The sequence below is a fragment of the Musca domestica genome, unplaced genomic scaffold, assembly GCF_030504385.1.
Source record: "Musca domestica strain aabys unplaced genomic scaffold, Musca_domestica.polishedcontigs.V.1.1 79, whole genome shotgun sequence".
Lineage (NCBI taxonomy): Eukaryota > Metazoa > Arthropoda > Insecta > Diptera > Muscidae > Musca > Musca domestica.
Window position 1 is genome coordinate 2,137,669 of NW_026712406.1, and position 22,884 is coordinate 2,160,552.

The 22,884-nt window shown below is 35.9% G+C and overlaps 1 protein-coding gene across 3 annotated transcripts in view; it reads right to left on the reverse strand.

Moving 5' to 3' along the window:
• LOC101893452 (tyrosine-protein phosphatase 99A) overlaps positions 1-22,884 on the reverse strand; it is a 606,223-nt gene that overhangs the window by 4,066 nt on the left and 579,273 nt on the right. For all 3 annotated transcript variants that reach the window (XM_059130728.1, XM_059130726.1, XM_059130727.1), the window contains 4 exons: positions 22,020-22,159; positions 1,231-1,520; positions 817-1,157; positions 7-729 (listed from right to left, as the gene is read on the reverse strand). In XM_059130728.1, coding sequence (XP_058986711.1) covers positions 7-729; positions 817-1,157; positions 1,231-1,520; positions 22,020-22,159 — 1,494 coding nt within the window. The remainder of the gene's footprint in view (positions 1-6; positions 730-816; positions 1,158-1,230; positions 1,521-22,019; positions 22,160-22,884) is intronic.

Genomic DNA, 22,884 nt, shown 5'->3' on the forward strand with positions numbered 1-22,884 from the left:
GCTTACGATTTCATCCAGCGACGAGAGTAAAACAATTGTCTGGGCATTATGATCCCATACCATTTGCCAAAAATCTTTGACGGTATGGGCCATGGGATGTTGGGTGACAATAAAGTCACGCAGTCTTCTAAACCCATGCAGCCATGAGGCATTTATATAATCGCTACCCTCCTCACCCGGCTTGGGTGTTAGATGTACCCTACTGCCCTCGATGGGGAATATAGCACCACGATTCTTGATCGAATTAACTTGTTTCATTGCCGATGCAATGTGTACATCTTTGGTCTGGAATTGGATAATGTTGCGATACTGCTGCTCCAAATATGGTGTACAATTCTTCAGTTCCTCGATTTGTTGGGCCGTTAGATTTGTTTCACCCGATGCAATGGCCTCAACTAGGGCGTCGTGTATGAAAATATATTGTTCTTCGGTTTGTACCAAGAAATTTCTCTGTATACGAATGTGGCGCAGGAAACCAAAACTGTTGACAACACCCTTGTGTTGGATTTGCTTGAGCATGGCATCGAGTACGATATAAGTACCGGTACGACCCACACCAGCACTACAGTGCACAACAATGGGACCAGCATCGGGTGGATTTGCAGCGGATGATTTCTTAACGAAATTCAATACCGGCAAGGGATGATCGGGTGTCCCATGGTCTGGCCAATTGGTGTAATGGTATTGATAGACGATTTTTTCGGTATTGCACTGTTTCTTTTTCTTGAGCTGCAAAATGAGAAAATGACAATGAAATTATATAGGAATTTGAGTGCAAAAAAAAAAAAAAAATATATATTCCACAATGCTGTTTACCTTCAAATGTTTAATTTGTAAAGTTCTCACGGTATACATGGCCATTACTTCCTCATCGACTAGTTTCACTTGTATGACCCCATAGGTCTCTACACCCTCCTTGGGCCAATACATATCACATTTGCGGCGGCCACGTTCTACTAAATTCGTAATCATTACAATGATGGCAACACGTTGTTCCCAAATCATGCGCCAAAAACAATCAAATGTATCGGGCAATGGACCTTGAGTCCCAATGAAGGCCCTCGCCTTTTGATATCCATCAATATAGTTGGCATTTATGTAGTCTAGATTCTTTTTCTGGCCAGGAATGGGATGTAGATGAACTCGACTGTGATCATCTAAAAGAAGAAATTTGGGCGAGAAATTATAAAATTGAAATATCTTCCATTCTATTATGTGTTGCATACATACAGGCTGTAATATTTAAATAACGATTTTTCTTCTTGTTTTCGGGATGTTGCGAATGTTCACAGGGTAAATCATCGGAAATGCATTCGTTTTGTATGGCTTCATATTCACGACTGAAACCGATATCACCATCGGCATGCAACGAGGCAACATGTTTGGCGAACTCATTGACGGGGACAGCTGCCCGAATTTCTCCACCAATCTCAACTGGTACCTCCCAGTCGACCTGTGGCACATTTGGATGATGTGGTGGATCATCCAAATAATAATAGGCAGCATGGAAACACTTCCTGCTGAAAAGAAATAAATTTTCAAAAATGATTAATATTTTTTGTCAGTGGAAAAGTAAAGAGGCGGGTTACGGCCCGGCTAGCCAGAAACTTTGCCTAACCGCTGGCTTATTATTATATTAGCAGTGAAGCATACTTTTAGGCATCTGGTATAATTTCATAAAATAACATCTTTGGGCTAAAACAAGATATTTTAACACCCCCTACAAAATAACAATATATTCCAAGAAAAAGTGCTTTATATCATTTCAACTCTTTTACATAGTTTTAGGTCATTTCTATGTTTTATTATATTGCGTATAATTTGATAACCATTACCGTCGACGTATAAATTTCTACGCCTGTTAACTAACTACGAATTTACACCTTTCGATTCTAACACAATGCCATAATTGCATCTTGTTTTCATTAGCATTTCATGGTGAAAAATATTTAAGTGCTATTTTCTCGCTCTCTCTTTATTTCTAACCTCATCCTCTTGTGTTTTCACGCTGTTCTGATAGCGTTAATAACTAATTTATTAGCGTAGATTACGTACTTGATGTAAGCTACACTTCTTTCCCATGGAATATGGTATTAAGTAACTACACTTGGTAACACCTCAACAGCCATAGACCAAGATAGCTGCTGCTGTTGTATTCAAAGTGATGGAAACTCTTTGGGAAATTTTGAAGTGGAGAAACATAGGAAAAGAAAATGTAAAGATACTACGATGGCGACGACGACGACGATCAGAGAATAAGTATTGAGGTTTTCCTCCATGCTCTGTGTGGAATTGAAGAAAGAAAAATAAAATGCTTCGTTGCTTGCGGAATTTCTTAGAAAATCCGAAGGGTATTGCAAAATTCAAAGAAGATTATATCTGTTTTGGCGTCAAGCAGACTGGCAAGCAAGTTATTGCTATCAAAATGTGTACACAGGTTGATGGCGATGACGAATACTACAATATGTGTGAGTTTTTTTTTCTTAACGGCTGAAGGTTCTTATGGAATCCAACTACACCTATATACCTTAACACGTCCGTCCGCCACCCCCTTTGCTCCGCTCCCACAACTTGGTTAGATAGTGAAGTGTGCTCTGCTTGTTGTTCAACCTTATGAATAGAGTTAACTATAAAAATTTAGAGAAGCATTAACAATTTCTTGTTCCTTGGCGATGAATAGAAAAATAAAATTAGGAAAATTTAACGACACTATGGTTTAGTTTAGTACTTATTTTATCTACTGGACTAATTTTTGGTTTCTAAAGGAAATATAAACGAGAGAGTATTTGTAAGTGTATTATTTAGGAAATTGGGGCATTATGTTGTTGCCAAGCCTCAAATTAAATATCTGAGATTTCTCAGGTTTCCCAAGTTGATGATTCATTTTGGACATTTTCTTGATTTTGTGGGAATTGTAGAACATTCTTAAATGCTAATAAAGCTCACGTACTTGGGCCTACTACACCTGCATAAAAACGAGGTCCTAATTTTTATTGAAAACAATTTTTGTGTTGCTTATTCAAAACAAAACGCACTCATATTTGAAAAGTTGAGACAATAATAAATACAAAAAAAAAAAAAAAAACTCATTTGCATTTATAGACAATCAGAACGTTTGCTTTGAGTATTTCTCACATTTATGGATGCGTAATAATCACAAAGAAGAGTGGGGGACAATTGAATGCATTTAATGCAATACAAAGTAAAAAATAATTTTGGGCTTATGAAAAGATCTCATTAACACAATCCTTTGAAAGAAGAAATATTATATTACTTTAACATGGTACTATAATTTACTTTATTCCGTTCAGGGTTTGGATTTATAAATAAACATGTTAATTGTCGTGTTTATAAGCAGCATTTATATATTATTATTATTAACATAACAAGTATTTATTTACTTCACATGTATTTTTATTTGCGTTTATTGAAATACAAAGGTCATTTAAGATTCATTATATTGTATTCAAGTCGAAATCGTAACGTCACGAAGTTACCGTAGATCACTCAATGGTGGCATATTTAATTGTGTTTCAATTTTACAGTTTTTACTTGAGCTTTTATTATATTACTTCGTACACAACAGATATAAGTTTAAGTACCCTTTTGAAAGTAGATTATTTTTCAAGATGTAATTACGAATATGACCTTCTCCGCTGTGGGTGGAGGGAGTAATATTTCGTATTGCTACAATACTATAATATTGAATATGACTATTAAGTATAGTATCTATATAAAAGTAAAGCAATTTCGATCGGGCCGAACTTTGAATGCCCCCCACCATGTTAATTGAATTTGACAATTTCAAAAAATTAAATTATATATTATATGGGGGCTATACCAGACAATTTTCTGTCGTAGGCTGTAATATGCATAACGAACTTCAAATACCAAATTTGAAACAATTCCGGTGAATAATGTCGTTTAAATCATAAAAAATACCGAGTATCGGGAGGTGCCGTCATATGGAAGCTATACGAAGGCGTGAACTTGAATGGACAATTTTCTGTCATAGGCTGTAGTATTCATTACGAACTTCAAATATCAAATTTGAAACATTTTCGGTGAATAATGTCGCCAAAATTATCAAAATACCGAATATTGGGAGGAACCGTTATATGAGGGCTATACGGGGACGTGGACCTGCACAAACAATTTCTGTCGTAGGCTGTAATATGCATAACGAACTTCAAATACCAAATTTGAAACAATTCTGGAGAATAATGTCGCTAAAATCATCAAAATATCAAAAATAGGGAGGTACCATTATATGGCGGCTATACGAACACGTAGACCTGCACAGACAATTTTCTGTCACAGGCTGTAGTATCCATTACGAACTTAAAATACCAAATTTCAAACAAATCCGGTGATTAATGTCGCTAAAATCATCAAAGTACCGAATATTGGGAGGAACCGTTATATGGGGGCTATACGAAGACGTGGGCCTGCACAGACAATTTTTCTTCTTAGGCTGTAGTATCCATTACGAACTTTAAATACCAAATTTGAAACAATTCCGGTAAATAATGTCGCTAAAATCATCAAAATACCGAAAATAGGGAGGTACCATTATATGGAGGCTATACGAAGACGTGGACCTGTTCGGATAATATTCTGTCATAGGCTATAATATCCAAACTTTGAACTTCAAATAACAAATTTGAAACAATTCCGGTGAATAAAGTCGCTAAAATCATCAAAATACCGAAAATAGAGAGGTACCGTTATATGGGGGCTATACGAAGACGTGGACCTGTACAAACAATTTTCTGTCGTAGGATGTAATATGGTATCATTGTATGGGGCCATACCAAACCTGGACTTACATGGTCCCTTCTTAATACCAAAAGTCCCGCAGACATAATATAAATTTGAGTAAAATTTTATTAAACTACTTCATTTTGTTCGGAGCTAGAGTGATTTCCACAGACGGACGGACATCGCTCGATCGACTTTAAATGCCCGGAAAAGAATTTGGTTGTTTCGATGAGACAGGTTTGGGCCGTATCAAATGATATATACACTCTCTAGCCATATGGCTGAGGGTATAAAAAGTTCTTCTATAAATACAAGAGAAGTAAAACCTTTTTAAAGCACATTTATCATAAGATTGTTACGGCGCCTAAACTATGCTATAAAAGGAAATAATTAAATAAAAAAATACACATGTCTACTAAAGGCTAGTGGTATAATTGTTCATAACAGTGGTAAATTATTAGATATGTCAAATGTTCTATTCATTTCTCCAAGTGTAGGGCAGAAGTTTCCTATCTTTGTTTCGACATTAATTTCTTATCACAACTTAAGCTGCTAAAACGCAAATGTGCAAAAAATGAGCTAGAAAAAAAAAAAACGGCACACTTTTTCCACCCAGCAGCTACGTACCACTGCGGGGTGGCGTACGTCTGGCACACAGCATTAGCTCGATCATTTTCAACGACGACTTTTGTTTATTTTAACGTAACGAACCAAAGGGGTTGTCGAACAGGAGGGAGGTGCAAAGAGTGTGGATCCACATTTGGCTATGAAGAGACTAAAACTGATTTTAATAAAGACGAAACTTACGTAAACCAATTACCGCGTTTAGTTTTAGCCGGTCTTTCATACGTTGCCGCTGCTGCTGTTTTTGTTTTCCTCTGTCATTTTTATTCTATTGATGATTGTTATTGTTGTTGGGCGGGATGAGTACGAGTCCGTGTGTGTGTTTGGCTGATTGTAAAGTGTATTTGTTTTTGTTGGCACAATTCTCGTCGTTTTGTGACTCTTTCATGAATTTATTGAATTTTTGTGAGTTTTTTCTTTATTTTTTCGTTTTATTGAAGATTTTAGCATTTTATAGTGGAAGATAGAACTGATGTTGTTGCACTTAATATTCTCTTCTCAGCGACAACTCGTCTTCGAGTCGATGCTTTGGTGAATGTGTGTATATTTGCTGTCACTGGTTGATGTTTTGTTTGAACATTGCGTCATAATGCATGCAAGTATGGCAAAATGAGCATGAATGCAAGCAAGACCACAATCTGTTTTGTTTTTTGCATTGATTCTTCTATTGAGAAAAATCATAAATCACATGATTGGTGTCACTTCAAACAAAAACAAAAAATGCATTTACTCTCTCACAACAACACGTTCTTCCTCTCTGTAATTAAACTAAATGTGTCCACCATCGATGATAATTTGAATAGCAGAGGGCGTGAGAGCGTGCAAATGTGTTTTTTTTTTGTAAATGCGTACGTGTAGTAAGTAGCTCAACCTAGTCCAAAATAGAGATAGAACAACCTTTACCGGTCCCGACGGACAGATTAAACGAACCCGTATCTGCCTCAACGACGAAACAATTGCGTTCAACTAGTTGACAAATGCGTTGTCATTTGTCTTATCGCTGCAGCCGCCGTAATTCTCTATGCTCATTGGGTTTCTTTACTAATTTGCCTTGTTTTTTCGTTGACAAATTTCATGTTTTGTATCTGAAACGACGTTTCGCTTTTATTCTAATAATTCACTTTTTTTTATTCGATCGAGAACGTGTGTGCGGAATTTTCGTTACATTCACTTCTTCTAAATGTTGGATGGATGGACAGAAGAAAATGAACCCCGAACACCCGCGTTTTTTTATTTCATTTATGGTACATTTTTTTGGTTCAACTTAGCTCTCACGATCAGCGCTACGATCGGTTGGCAACTGTTTTCATTAGGTTTAATTCGTCTGTAAAATATCAGCCATCAGCAGCCAGCCAGCCAGCTAGCAGTCAGTCAGCTTTGTTTTCTTTAGTCCGTTTGTATTTTGTCTTATTCTATTCTGTTGCTTTCCGCTCGCTCTCTGCCTCGCCTCTTTTTCCTGTTCAATTTTTTTGTTGGGAACGATACTCATGGTAGAATTTCATTTGTGTACGGTTGTGTGTTGTATATTGGTGTGTCGGTAGAAATTCTCGTTTTTTTAAGGGTGTGCGAGAGCACGGGTGAGAGATAAGGAACTGGTATTGTGCTGTGTTGCCACATGAATTGATATGAGTGGGGGAACTTAATAATAGACGATTTTCGTTTGGGTATAGTTGTGGTGTAAAGGTGCGACATTTCCCGAAGATATATAGTTTTAGGTTCGCACAAATTGTTAGTGAAGAGGTATAAACACTCACTAAACACTTTTAACTGTAATTTGATTTTCCTTGGAATATGAGGGAGCTTATGCAAGGTTATAGGGTCTATTGAGATGAAATCTAAATTTAACGTATGTTTTCTATAGTCGAATTATTTTGATTTTGAACAAAATTAGAATGTTATTCTTGAAAACTGGTAGTGATTGCTACATTCATTTTCCCCAGGAAGAAAAATTGGGTTCTTGACGAACCTCACTTTGCGTTCACAGAGATTCAAGACACGAATAAGCTTAACGATAACTGCGGCGTTAATAGTCCCAAATTGTAGCCATTATTAGAACAGCGAAGAGGTAAAATGTTTACGGGACACATAATTTTTCAATAGTCACTTTAAGCATATTTCGGTAAGTTTTGTTCCTGGCCATAGGCAATATCATACGGAATGATCGATTTACCAATTGCTATATCTTTCTAACCCTTGCTTCAATAGTCACCTTACAATCAAGGATCTTTACAATAGCTATAACGAACAAGTATAAATGCAGCTAAGTTCGGAACTTTTTATATCCTCCACAATTCGGAAGAAAAAAAAAATGCTCCGAAAAATACCGCTCAAATGAAAACCTTTATATAGAAGCTATGCATAGACGTGGAGCTGCGTAAGTAATTTTTTGTCATAGGCTGTGGTAACGATTTCAAACTTTAAATACGAAATTTAAAACAGTTCTGGTAAATAATGTCGCAAATATCACAATACCGAAAAAGGGTGGTCCCATTGTAGACAATTTTCGGTCTTAGGCTGTAGTATCCATTACGAACTTCAAATACTAAATTTGAAACCATTCTGGTGAATAATGCCGCTAAAATCATCAAAATACCGAAGCTATACGAAGGCGTGGACCTGCACAGACAATTTTCTGTCATAGGCTGTAATCTTCATTACAAACTTCAAAAACCAAATTTGAAGCATTTCCGGTGATTAACGACGCTTAAATCACAAAAATACCGAAAATAAAATGGTTCCTCCCATTATATGTGGACTATACCGAAACGTGGACCTACTTGGCCCATTTTCAATGCCGAAAGTCCTGCAGACATAATATACATTTGAGTAAAATGTTATCAACCTACTTAATTTCGTTCGGAGGCTAGAGTGATTTCCACAGACGGTCGGACGGCTAAATCGACATAGAATTTTATGCTGATCAAGAATTTATATACTTTCTTTGAAGTGTTACAAACGGAATGACAAACTTAATATATCTTCCACACTATGGTGGAGGGTATAAATATAATCTATGTATATAATCTGAGCCAGGGCATTATATGCATTGAGAACTTAAAATGTTAATGGATAATTAATAGTTAACTAATTAAATAATATTTCACGTGTGCAAATTAAAATGAGCATACATGAAATATTATACATTCGTATGGATTATAATTGTAGAAATATTTTAATATATTTAAGTAATTTTTTTTTGAAAGTGGAATAACAGAAAATCGCTAATAGGGCATCACTGATATATCTCATTGTTGTATTGTTCTTTTTCTCTTTCTCTCTCTCTCTCTCTCAAATGATCTTTTGTTTAGTGTGGCTATGACAACACCCAGCTCATCTGTTCAATTCTTTTGTTGCTTAGTGCAATTGGAAAACTTGTTACACTTATATGGAGACTTATAATAACAGCAGGTTATGGCTAGCACATTAAAAAAAAAAAAAAACTATTCGCCTGAATGTTGGATGTGTACATATCATATACATTTAATGGGAGATCATTTTCAATAAATGGGGAAACCTGACCGCAGTTTCAATAGTAAGTACCTACGTTTTACCTTTAATTTTGAGTATTCTTAAAATACAAACTCTTCCCGTGCGTTGTTCGAATTGCGAAGGGGGACCGTATTCAACGGAAAATATATGTATAAATGTAAAATTGCATTTCATTTCACTTGTTATTCATGCCATTCAAATTATTGACATTGTGAAAATATTATTTTGCACTGATCAAAGAATATTACGACCAAATTATTCAAAATTTCGAGTTCTTATTCAACAAAAATTAAGAGTTAAGAATGACAGCCATCCATTTAGTATAGCATCATGAATGAAGGAGGCATTGCACCCGATGATGATGGTGGTGAGATGACGAGGGGCCACACTGACGATGAACTGAAATCATCACTTAATTGCATTAAAATAAAAATTAACTCTCCTTTGGACTTTCTGTCTCCCGGTCGGACTGTCTGTCTGTTAGGCCAACAATAATCCAACGCAACTTGAGAACATGCCAAAAAAAGAAGGATTTAGTACAAAGCAAACAGGGCACCCAGTTTTCACTCGGCATTGTTGAAAAAGAATACTGGAAACTTCTCTCGCTCTCTGACACAACTTAAGCAAAACAAAAGCATAAATGGTAATTTACATTTTTGCAAATTAAAAGGATACAAAAGGCAGCAGGCGGGGGAGGAAGGAGTTGGGGAAAAAATTGTGTCGTTTTTATGGTACTCGACACAGATTGCCGGGCAAGTCGCTACGTCTGTTAGTTAGCAAACAAGCCAGGCAACGAACGGTATTAACATTGGGCCAAGCAATAAGCAGGAAAGGCTTCATTCTTTGGATGACCGTTGAAGGTTTCCTTTGTTCGGAAGCATAACGGCAAAAACGTACACACTTCCCAGAGGAGAAGAACACCAGAAAACTAGGAAAATTACCCGAGAGAAAAAAACTAATAACAGCATCAGTTTAAACACAGAAAAGCATGGCAAACATAATAATAAAAACTTAATTAAATTCTCAACAGTAACAAAAATATCAGGTTTAGGAACTAAATGAAAATTGTATTTTTGGGCATTTTTGACGCCTTTAACTGAATTGACATTGAACATGAATAAAGTTGCCAGAAATACATAATTCGTGCCAATAAATAAAATTAAAAACAATGTAAATTGAAAAATTATGGCTTTTGACTTTGTTGCAGTTTTTTTTTATCTCACCCTGTATATACTTTGTTTGGTCTAAAGTTATTATTTCGATGAGTTACAAACGGAATGACGAACTTAGTATACTCTCCACACTATGTTTGGTGGAGGGTCTAAAAAGCTAAAAATCCAAAGAATCTAAAATTTCAATCAGCATTCCCAATTTAAAAAGAAAAAATTAAATATTGTTTTAAAAAGATTATCATAAAAATGTATACTATTTAAAATTCCAGCAAAATATATAATTTCATAATTGAAAATAAATTCAAGATAGACGACATTTCGATTTTCATTACAGAGAAAAGAAGGCTTTTAATTTTAGACTTATCAACACCAAAAGTCGAGTATCTAAAAGACGACTTACACATCCCTAATTGAGACCTTTGTCTGCTAAATCACCATTTGATTTTAATATTTTTACTCCGTTTCGTCTCCGTACTCAGTAGCTCTCTCGGAGCCAATTTCACATTTCTCTCTTTGGTCGACTTTTCATTTTCATTACTCTTTTCAAGAATCAAAACATGGTGACAAAACTATAGATCAAAAACTCGAAAATTCAAATCGACCAAACAACAATTTTTAGCTAATTTGACATTCTAGTCTTTGCAAAGAGCACTCTATTAATAACAACTCTCGTATTGCATTCATTCTCCAATTGGTTCATGCACTGCAACGCCAAAAATAATCATCAATATCAATTTATCTTTTAAAATTTTGTTTTATTTGAATAACTAAAATTGAATTTATTCATATCAAACACACACACATGTCTCGTATACAAACATTTATACACAGGTACGTTTAAATATCCAAAATTTTTTTTCAAATTTGTTTTCTCCTTGTTTTATTATTGAATTGAATGAATATTCGACGATGCGATCAATCACTCTGTCGTCGTTGAAATGGAATTTTTTTGGGAAATAAAAATAAATAATGGAAACTACACTTCACAAGTCAACAATTTAGAAGATTTGTACATGAAACGTTTGTAATTAAACTATGTACAACAAAGTGTCGTTTAATCGATTCCGCGATTTTGTTAGTTTATAGTTCAATTTATTGTAAAATATATATAAAATAAAAAAATCGGAAAATTTTTGAAAACCAAAAATATGAATTCGGAAAAAATCCAAAGTACAGTTCCTTTGCTAAATCATTTTTTTAAATAAATTTTTTTGAATTTAAATAAATTTCTTTGTGAAGGTTAAAAAATCTAAAAATGTACCACGAATTTACTCGTGCCAGTCTGGCGTTTAATATCCTAAAAATAACTTTGAATATTTTTTTCGAAAGAGTGTAAAAAGATTTCCTAACAATCTGATATTTGAACAATTTCTATATTCAAATATTTATCCAATTACTGTTATTTCATAATAAAAACTCATTCAAAATTGAATTCCCTTCAAATGATCCACAACATTTGCCCCCCAAAATTTCTTGACAATCCCTTTGTTGAAAGTAGGTTAGATTAGATAACTTCCACAAATTTAAGTTGATTAACCTTTTTTATTGCTAAGCAATTTCAATTTTTTTTGGTTACTAAGAAAAACTGATACAACATTTTTTTTTTTTTTTCAATTTATTGTCATCGAAATCAATTGACCCCCGAGATAAGATAAACAAAAACATATTGCAATATTATGACTGATAATAAACAAATCACCTCTAGACACTGAATGAATGACTTATCGCCAGACAGAGGATGATAATCTGGTAATGGAATGATAAAAATCGTCGTCATATGTATAGCGAAAAAAATGGGAATAAAAAAATAGGATGGATGGAGTGGAGTGTTACCACTGAAATGGAGTCATAATTATATTGCCACTACTGTACTGAACTCCCTACTCTTTATGTACAAAACATCTTAACTATCTTTGTTATTATCCAATATATTTCATTCTTAATTCTTTGCTATTGCTCTCTGAGAAACTTACGGTTACATTGTGAAACAGTGTTGCCACCTCATGTGTAGTTACACACATTGTGTGTAATTTTTTGTTGCATGTGTGGCTCATGTACAATTAATGACATGTGTAATTTATAGTTTTACTAGGTGGGAAGTGAGTATGATTCTCATTTACTGAAGAATGTTCAAAACTTATGGTTCTTCGTAAAACAACAAAGGAGCGTAGGGACTAAATCGAACTAAGTCAACCTAAAACTCCTTTGTTCCGTTACGAAGAAGGCGGACAAAAAAGCGTTTTATGTATTCTCACATTTAAATTGCTTGCTATTCACCAAAATCGTCATATCAAATAGGTAAAAAAGTCAAGTAATCATTCTCTTCTCCGGGATGAATTCGTGATATATTGCTCTCTCTGTAAAAGAGATTAATATGAAGACAATAAGTCAATGCTGGAATACTCCAGAATTAGGTAATCGAATATTGAAGAAGTGAAATAATTGTAAAACATATCTGAGAAATACGCATATTATTGGCACATCGTAATATTATTATCAAACTTAGATCGAGATCGGAGATGTGCAATATCGGTCCACTCCTTTTGGTACTACCCCCACAAAAGGTCAAAATTTAAAAAAAATATATTTTACTGTACAGAAAGAGAAAGGTTAATCCGATTTTGCTCTTACTTTGCAAATCCTAATATTTGCATCAGTGCTAGGTTAGGTGCGAAAATCGACAATATCGGTTCACTCCATCAAGTACCTCCCCACAAGGCGTCAAAATTTTGAATAATCATAACCCCTATGAAATATGATGTAAAGTCCAATTGTTTTCAAATTATCACAATATTTTTACTAGTCCGAGGTCGGGTGGGAAGATGGATATATCGGTCCACTCCTACTGGTACCTCCCCCACAAAAGGGTCAAAATTTTGAACATCAATGAAGTTCATAAAACGCAAAATTAACATCCGATTCCCTTAAGACTTGGCACATCTCAATATTTACATTTAAATATGGTAGAGAACGGATCTTTTCTTCTGGTACCTCCCCCACAAATGGTCAACATTTTGAATAACGAAAACGATCATAAAATCCGAAATAAGCATCCGGTTATCTTCAAATTTCACACATCTTTATTATTTATTTATTTTTATTAACCCAAGGTCTAGTGTTAAGAAGGAATATAGCGGTCCACTCCTTTTGGTACCTCTCCCACAATGGGTCAACATTTTGAATATCCATGAAACACATAAAACGCGAAATTAACATCCGATTCCATTCAGACTTGGCACTTCTCAAAGTTTCAATGAACACAAGATCTGTTATAATGATGGTAGAGATCGGGCCATTTCTTCTGGTACCTCCCCAACATAGGGTTCTAGCTTTTGAAAACAAAAGAAAGCGTAATATGCATCTACCTTTCTTCCAATTTCACACACACAAACGTTTTCACATAAAATTGGATATAAATATTCGATTCCCGGTAAATTTTGCACATACCAATATTTTTGCCTGTATTAGATGAAGTGGAATATTTCGGTCCTTCTCTATAGAGGGTTAACAATTTAAATAATCATAACAGACGTCAAAATATATTTTAAATCATAAATCATAATCATTCATCAAACATTGGCTTGTTATACATTGACCGATTTTCACAAATGACGATTTTTTTTTTTGAAATGTTGTTGGCAGCCCTGTCTCTCTTGCTCTTATGTTAACACGTTCTCCACTCCCCATTTACTCCCAAATTGTTACAGTAACTGATATATTCTCATGCTCATTAATTTTCTATTTGTAACCATTTCTTTTATAATATAATGCATTTTGTTTAAAGAGTAAGTTCAGATTTCAAATGGGAAAGGTGTTTAAATTTTATTTTTTTTTTTAAGTTGTAAAATACAACTTAATCTTTTTTATTAGCAAAGCATTACTATAGGCATCTCTGCTGTGTGGTGGAAAATGGTAGCGGTGGTCAAAAGGAACCAATTGATTACAAGATTGTCGCCTTAATTAGAAGACTTTTGGGATTTCTTCTAAAGATGTCGGTCTTTACGTCTGGATAACCTTTCTCAGCATTGACATGTTGAGTAAAATAAGGCTCTTCAAATGCAAAAATATCCAAACAAAATAATTTACTACAACTTCCCCCAAAATAAGAACATATCTTAAAGATCTCCTCATCCTAAAATATTTTTTTATTGTTTAATTTGTATGAAAAGTCATAAATTACAATTTTCCTCATTTGCAGCTCAACGAATAAGTAGCTTAAAAACTTAATGTCTTTCCACCAAAAACCCTTCTTCTAATCTCTGATGAAAATGACGTTTTGGTTGGCCAAAGGCAGAGAAGAAAAACAAAACGACAGACAACGGAAATGACGCTTTATTTTTGACGAAGTGTTTCAAATTTATGATAAAAAGGCGATTAAAAGGGAACTAAAGAAGAGCAGAAAGAAGCAACAACAAATGGTGATAAATGCGAAACATTTTTTAAATTCGGGCTAAACAAAGAGGAAATCTCAAAAAGAGGATAATGTATTTTTCTGCGGGGCGTGTTTAATTTCTATAAATGATTAAGTAGAATTTGTTTAATAAGTTGTTGGGTTTAATGACACGAAAAGGAGGATTGGATTTTCGAACGATTGGATTTTCTCAAGGCAAAAAAGGATATTTCCTGATAAAAAAAATACGATTAATTTTATGAAAAAAAAATGTTCCGCCACCGGAGCTAAAAGCCATTATGACCAACATATACCAAGTTTTAAACAAATCCGTGAAAAAATTTGGCAAACATCATCAAAATTCGGGATAATGGGAGGTACCGTTATGTGGCGGCTGTACCAAAACGTGGAACAATATATCTCATTTTCAATACCCACCATCCAAGACACAATACAAATTGTTATGCGTCAAATAATGTGGGCTGTATCGTGATTTTAACAGACGGACATCGTGCGTTCCCACGACCTCAGGTGTGGCTGACTGTGGTGTGGCTGACACCTGTTGTCGCTCCTGCTACAAGTGCAAGTAATACTCGGCAAGTTGACGACCAGGATACCCAAACCACTAACGCTTCAAAACAAGGGCCGAAGTAAGGAAAGAGGACGGCAAACACACAGTAAGGACGGACGGACGTACACAGTGGGAAAATCCTCGAGCTCATGGATGAGAACATCCCGAGCGGTTCCAGCCTAATAGGTCCCCCGACGACTACATCAACAATCTCACCCTCACCGACAGCGATGAGACTATTATTCCAGGTAAGTCAACGAAGGGTGACCAGAGTCAGTTGGAAGTTGGAAAAATGTGTGGACAACCACCTTAGAAAGATCTCTGATCCAGTGAGTCCTAAGTCGCCAAGGATACCCGAACGACTAACGCTTCTAAACAAGGACCGAAGTAAGGAAAGGGGATGACAAACACAGTAGACAAATGACATCCAAGGACGGACTGGACGTACACAAGAGAATATCCTCGACCTTATGGATGAGATCATTCCGAGCGGTTCCAGTCTAACAGGCCTCCGGACTACTTAATCAACAATGTCACCGGTGACGACGACCTAAATGATACCATCATCCCAGGCAAGTCGACGTAGGGTGAACTGAGTCAGTTGGAAGTTGAGGAGAAATGTGAAATGTGAATCGAAACCTCCGAGGAAAAGTGCTGTTAAAGTCGAGGATCATGAAAAGTCGTAAGACGTATCATCACCCAGCGCAACCAATGGAACTGATGCTTAGAAAGTTAGAGATGCAAATTTCTACCAAAATGTCATTATGTATCACTGCAAATTGGCCGATAGGTATCCGAATTTGCACACCGAGAAGGAAATCGGACCAAAGAGAAGCAAGGGAACGACAAACAGAGCACACCAGTGACATCCAAGGACGGACTGGACGTACACTGTGAGAAAATCCTTGACCTCATGGATGAGATCATTCCGAGCGGTTCAACAATGTCACCCTCACCTACGACGACGACCTAAATGAGACCACTATCCCAGGCTAGCCGAAGAAGGGGGACCAGAGTTAGTTGCAAGTTGTTGGCGAATATGTGGATAACCAAGTTAGGAAGATCTCTGATCCAAATCGAAACTTCCGAAGAAAAGTGCAGTTCATGTCGAGGATCCTGAAAAGTCGAAAGATGAATCATCACTCAGGGCAACCATTTTGTATCTCCACAAATTCGTGGAAAGAGATCGAAATATCCATACCGAGAAAGAAATCTCATATATGAAGACTAAGCTTAGGTTCCTGAGGAAATTCGAAAGAGCGACCTCTTGGTGGGCAAGATTTTCGTTTTGGAAAAGGGGGCTGCTCGTACCACAGCTCAGGGAGCTACGGCTTTTGTACAGCACATAATCAGATCCTAGAGCAAAGCCAAAGCCGAAAAACCATCAGAGGCTGCGTTTTCGCCTAAGGCTGCGTTTTCGTCTAGTAGAAAGGCTGCATCTAATTCAGCACCAAATGCGAAACCTAAGGGTAAGCAACCGGTAGCTGAACAGAAATGCAATTCTCCTCGCTGCATTGATGGGAAAACAGAACAGCTGGTTGAAAGACCATCATCTTCGCGAGTTCCCCGTCTTGTACAGGCTCCTTACAGTTCGTTCGACGGAGCAGGCACAGCCCTCTGCCAAGAAGGTAATTGTAACTCATCCCATCTGTCTCATAGGCAGCTTCTCTTGGACTAGGCTACTACGGAAAAGTCTATTTTTAATCCCAAACATTAAAAGAGGAGAAAATCATAAGAAAGGCATCTCGTATGACACCCACAGACGACCCCCAATTAGCAATCTTTGACACTGCTGGCCTGAAAAGGAAAATCATTAATAGTCATTGGTTGCTATTCAAAGAATTTGAAATACGGCAAAAATACCCTTAACATTTTTAATTTTTATTTGAACACTGAGTGTTAATATTTCAATTCCAAATCATTTACCATTCCGGATTAGAACACACAAGTATGGCGTCTGCCAAAAATATTTCCAAATAGACTAAAAAACTAACTTGATGAAGTACAAAATCTGAAAATCTTGTTTTTGCCAACAAAGTTTTTTTTTTTCAAACTGGAAAAAATCATACTTTCTTTTCGACCAAAAAACACAAAAAAGCAGGCCACAAAACTTTTACATGTCATTGTGGAGATAGACATTCGCATGTATGTATTTATGATAGCATATATTAGATAATATATGTATGTATAAAAGGGTGGAGTGATATAATATTAGATTTTCAATATAAAATAATATTCTCAATATTAAATAATATTTTCAATATTTTTAATAGGTAGTTGTCATACTTTATCTGGCAACTCCTGGAAATAAACATTGGACTTAGGTTCTCAGAGATAATGTGCTGCATGTCAAGATACGCGGTTGTAGGGTCATGATATCTAAGCCGAGTTTGGTTTTCTATTGCCAAAGAGGCCAGCTGAAAATGTGTACCTTCGGTTGGGCACCAGAAATCAAGCGCCGACCTTGATGATGGTGTGGACCGCCATAAAAGCCGATGGTCGCTCTCCGTTCGTACTAATCGACGATGACATCAGAATAAATGCAGAATATTATCGCGAAAATATTTTAGAGGGTATATTAAAGTCTTGGGCACGCAAACATTCTGGCCGCAGACTTTGGACATTCCAACAGGACACAGGATCATCACACTCAACACGCGCCAACAAAGAAAGGTTACAAAATAAGGTTCCTCGCTTCATTTCCAGCGCACAATGGCCACCAAAATCTCCGAATACCAATCCGTTGGACTATAGTGTCTGGAGTATTTTGGAAAGCAAAGTTGGCATTGAAAAATATCAAAGTGTCAATCACCTCAAGCAAGCGCTTCGCCGGAATAGGTCAAAATACCGCAGAGCAACATTTGGGCAGCGTGTGACAGTTTCATTGGCCGTTTGAATGCCATAATTCGTGCCAAAGGTGACTAATTCGAACAAATCTAAACTTATTCTAAAATTTAACGCAATTTCCGACATTTTTTGCTTTGTTGCAGTTTCTTTTGTCTCACCCTGCAATTAATTCTTTTCACATTCTTCCTTATAAATTCCTTTCCAACATTCTTAACCACCCTAAGGTGTAATAATATTGAGTTTTGAACACTTTGAAAATTGTTTGAGACATAACAACAACCATAACCAATATAACGTCATGAGAATAACGGAAAAATGTTCTTCAAAATAAAGTTGGAATTGAATTTTCTCCAAAAAACAGAGGGAATGCATTTTGCCACAAAAAAAAAAAAAAAAAAAAAAACTCTACCATTGGTACCTACATTACTTTGGGAGCACAGAACGACCTCAATTCTCTCTGCATATTTTTCTGAGGTTAACTTTGAAGAAAATTGTAAACATGTGAAAAGGGAGCACCAAAAAAGAAACGAAGTGCATATCTAGCAAATCTTAAACAACAAAAGTCAAACTTTCGTAGATAACTAATAAACCATAAACAAGGGAATTCAAACCGCATAAAAGCAAAACAAAAAAAAAAAAAAAAAGTATAGAAGTTAAGAATTTGCTTCTCGTCATGCAATGGCATCAAAATTAAATTCAAAACATTTTATAAGTGAATTAGACAACATATTGTGGGACTTATTCCCGACATGCCCATAATTTTAGGGAGAGGTAGGCAAAACTTGTTGATATTAAAATGATAGAAGGTAATTTTGTTAAATTGTGGGACATATAAAGCCCTATGTTGAAATCAGATGAGAACATATGTGCTTTTTACTGGTACTTCCTTTTCTCATAAGTGTCATAAAAACCGCTGGTTTTTCGTATTTATTTTCCTTTAAGGATACCTCGTTTTCGAACGAAGTTTGCTTCGAGCTAAAGCGAAAATACAGTTGGCTCTTTTCTACTCACAGGAGTGCTCCCGCTTGAATATGAGCGAGTTTTACTCTTTACTCGAATTCGAGCGAGTTTTTTCGGAGGTATGTTTTAAAGGCTTTAGCCCAAAAGTTGATTAATTCTTTGGGATTTCAAATTATAATTCAGGGAAATGTCTAAGCGTTTTTATTGAATCCCAATATTCTCAATTTCGAGCAACTGAAACATGTCGACGAAGCCAAATTTTTTTAATTAATACCCATGATTATTTCGGATTGTGTTTGGAATTTTTAAATTCCGGACTGACCCACTGGCTTATCTTGCCCTATAAGGAAGGATCCCTAATAGCAGAGCGCGTAAACCACGCAAATCTGAACGTTATATAAGGATTTCTGCTTCTGTTCGCTGTATATACAAGGCTCTCTGCTCCAGATCACCATATTTGGACGGTTTTCTGCTTCCACTCGCCATATAAAGAAGGCTTTTTGCTTCAACTTGAGAAGGCTCTCTACTACAGTTCTTCGTGTAAGGAAGGCTCTCTGTTTAATTCGACATCTATGTTTCTTACCATATAATAAATCCTCTCTCTCTTCTGCTCTCCTTATAATGAAGGCTCTTTATGATTCAGCTCGGCCCATTAGAAGGGATCCCTGCTTCTACTCACACATAAGGCTCTGCCTCAGTATTGCCTAAATAAAGTATCTCTACTTCAGCTGAACATATGTGGAAGTCTATCCGCTTCAGTTTGCTATACAAGGAGTCTCTCTGCCTCAGCTCGCCATGTGGGAAAGCCCAACTTCTTCAGCTGTCTATATAAGGAAGCATACCTACTTCAGTTCGACAGTTAAGGACAGCTCTCTGACTGAGCACACCATATAAGAAAGGTTCTCTGCTTTAGTCGCCATGTAAAAAGGTTCCCTGCTTCAGCTCGCCATATTACAGTCTCTCTTCCTCAGGAAGCTATAAGGGAGCCTATATGCTTCTGCTGCTTATATAAGGAAGCCTATCTGCTTCAGATGTCCATAAAAATAGACGCATATCTGCCTCAGCTCGACATATATATAGAACTCTCTCTACGTCCGCACACCATGTAAAAAAGGCTCTCTGCCTTAGCTCGTCATATAAGAAAGGCTCCCTTCGTAGCTTACAGCATAAAGAAGGCTCTCTGCTTTAGCTTGCTATGTAAGCAGGGACCCTGCTTCAGCTCGCCATATAAGGAAGACTCTCTCTCAGTTCACCACATAATGGAGGGTCTCTGGTTCAGCTCGGCATATATGGGTTCCCTTCCTCGCCCATAACGAGAGCTCCCTGATTCAGCTCAGCCTATGAGAAATGTTTCGCTTATAGGGAAAACTTCCAATTTCAAAACGTCTATAAGCAACGTCCTCAGCCTCACCTCGCCTGTATGGAAAGGTCTTGAGCTCACCTATAAGGAAAGGCTCTCAGCTCCCGCTTCAGCATGCTTAAAAGGAAAAACTTCTAGTCTCAGTTTCCCTATTGGAAAAGGCTGCCAGCCTAAAGGGAAGGACTGCAAGCTTCAGTTTCCCTGTGGGAAAAGGCTAACGGCTTCAGTTCGCCTACATGGAGAGGTTCCCGGTGTCAATCTGGCTGAAGCTATCAGTTTAAAGCTATCAACAAGAACGACTTGGTGTTGCTTTTTAAAACAAAGGCCTCATGCATCCGCTGGCATGTAGGGAAGGCTTCTTGTGTCAGCTCGGTTATAAGCATACGTAATTTAACTCCTTCATAAGGGAGGCTCCCTATTTCACATACATAGAGATATATTAGAATTCTTCTAGATAAGATAAGGCCCTTTTCATACCCTCAGCCATATGGCTACAGAGGGTATATATCATTTGATACGGCATTCTGGACCTAAACCACAAACAGCCAAAATTTTCAATACTTTTATCTGTCATAACTGGCGAAAAAAGTCGGCGATTATTTACAACTTCCTATATCTAAATATTACTCTTAACCAGAAATCTGATATGAATAAGTAATATATCGAAATTTACGATTTTGCATAAAATTGGATATAAATGTTCAATTTTCTTTAAATAGAATAGAATTTTTCTAAATTTCCAAAAAATTATTTAAAACGAATTCCAGCTGCCCACACTTGTTCTTTTCATTCATTTCTCAAGTCATATCTAGATGAAAACCCCTTAATTTTTCTTCGCCATCGGAAAAAACAAGGAAAATATGTCACATTGCCCCTCTTCAACCAGAACAATATGAACAATTAATCTTTTGCGTCTTTGTTTTCTCTCGTGTCCATTTTGCTTATCAATAATCTCCTAATGAAAGGCTCCAGGAAAGACAAATTACTGTCATTATTACAGGACATGACAAGTTGCTGGACAGAAAAAAAAACCAAAAACAAAAACAAAAACTTTTGGCAAACTCATTGTTTTGCATTTAAATAAGGCTAAGACGTTTTTTTGGTTAGGTTGCGTTTAACTTGTCATAAAGAATTAACCTGAGAAAAAAGGACAATAAAATTAAAAGCATCTTTGAGAGAGAGGTGGTGAGGGGAACACCCTTTTTTCCACTGAATGACCCTTGTCAGGGAGATAAGAATGGAAGAAAATGTTAAAGCAATCTTTCAAAAAAGAGTGTTGCCCCCCTTTTGGCCTGGTAAATATTTGGGAGCAACAAATACTGGGCGGCATTCATAAAATTTATTAAAAATAAAACTGAAGTAATTTGTCTACAAAATAAAAATGCTACAAAAACGAACTCTTTTCTAATAAATTAGAAAAAAAGGAGAACAACAACGGGGCATGAAATTTATAAAAATAATGGAAACAATCATAAATTTAAAACATTCATAAATTTTAGCCACAACCTTTTTGTGGTGAATGATGGAGCAGCGACAAACTGGGCGTTCCGTTCTGTCAAAAACAGGGAAAACCTCAAAAACAAATAAACGCACACACACACATACACCAAAGCCTAGGAGATTGTTTTCTGTGCGGATGGCCCGTGGAAAACTGTGAGCAAGGAAAAAGGAAAATACTTCCTCCAAGCATTACTTGTTCATAACGATTTAATGAATCCTTATAATTAGTAATAACCGGCTATTAGTATTTGTTGTTGTTGTAGTTTTTTTGTTTGTTTTTGCTTTGTGATTATTTGTTAAAGAATTGTAACTCTAAGTCGGTATTTAGTACGAAACACCACTTACCTCCAAAGGAAGAAGGCCATAACAATCAGCACAATGCCAAAGCAGCTGAAAATGATGCCGACCAAAACGGCCAAGTTATAATCGTTGTGCGATTGACGTAACAAAGGTTGTATCTTTTCACAGTTGGGCTGCAGGCCAATCTGAAATTGAAAAATTGAAGAGAAAGGGGAGAGAGAGAAATTGTTGTTCAGTAAGGGTTAGAATGAGTTGATAAACAAATTAAATACATTTTGCCCTAAACGACAGATGTAGTTATTAATTTTTATTTTATCATCAAAATAATTTATAAAAAATTTTAAGACTTATGATAATTTTTTTTCGTATACTAAATTTTAAGATGTTTTATTTTTAATTATATAAAAAATTTTTATTTTATCATCAAAATAATTTATAAAAAATGTTAAGACTTATGATAATTTTTTTTCGTATACTAAATTTTAAGATGTTTTATTTTTAATTATAAAAAAAAAATTTATTTTATAAAACACCGAGCTAGGATATATAACAAATTTCAGGATTTTAGCTCTGTTTCTTCATTCAATGCCAAATTTATTTACAATTAATACTTTTTGTACAATTGTAGTACACATTTCAAAAATCACCTCCATATATCTATTCCAGATACCAATAAAGACCTCAATATCAAATTTCAGGATTCCAGTACCTTCAATTTACCCAGTACCAAATTTAGTAACCCTTAGTACTTTTCTTACAAATATAGGAAGCATTTTAAAATCATTGCTAAATTTCAAATACAGATACCATCAGTGATCCTAAAATCAAATATCAGATTTATATCTTTATCCCTTCACCCAATACCAAAACTTTTCGTGCAATTATAGTATATATTTCCGAAATATACCAA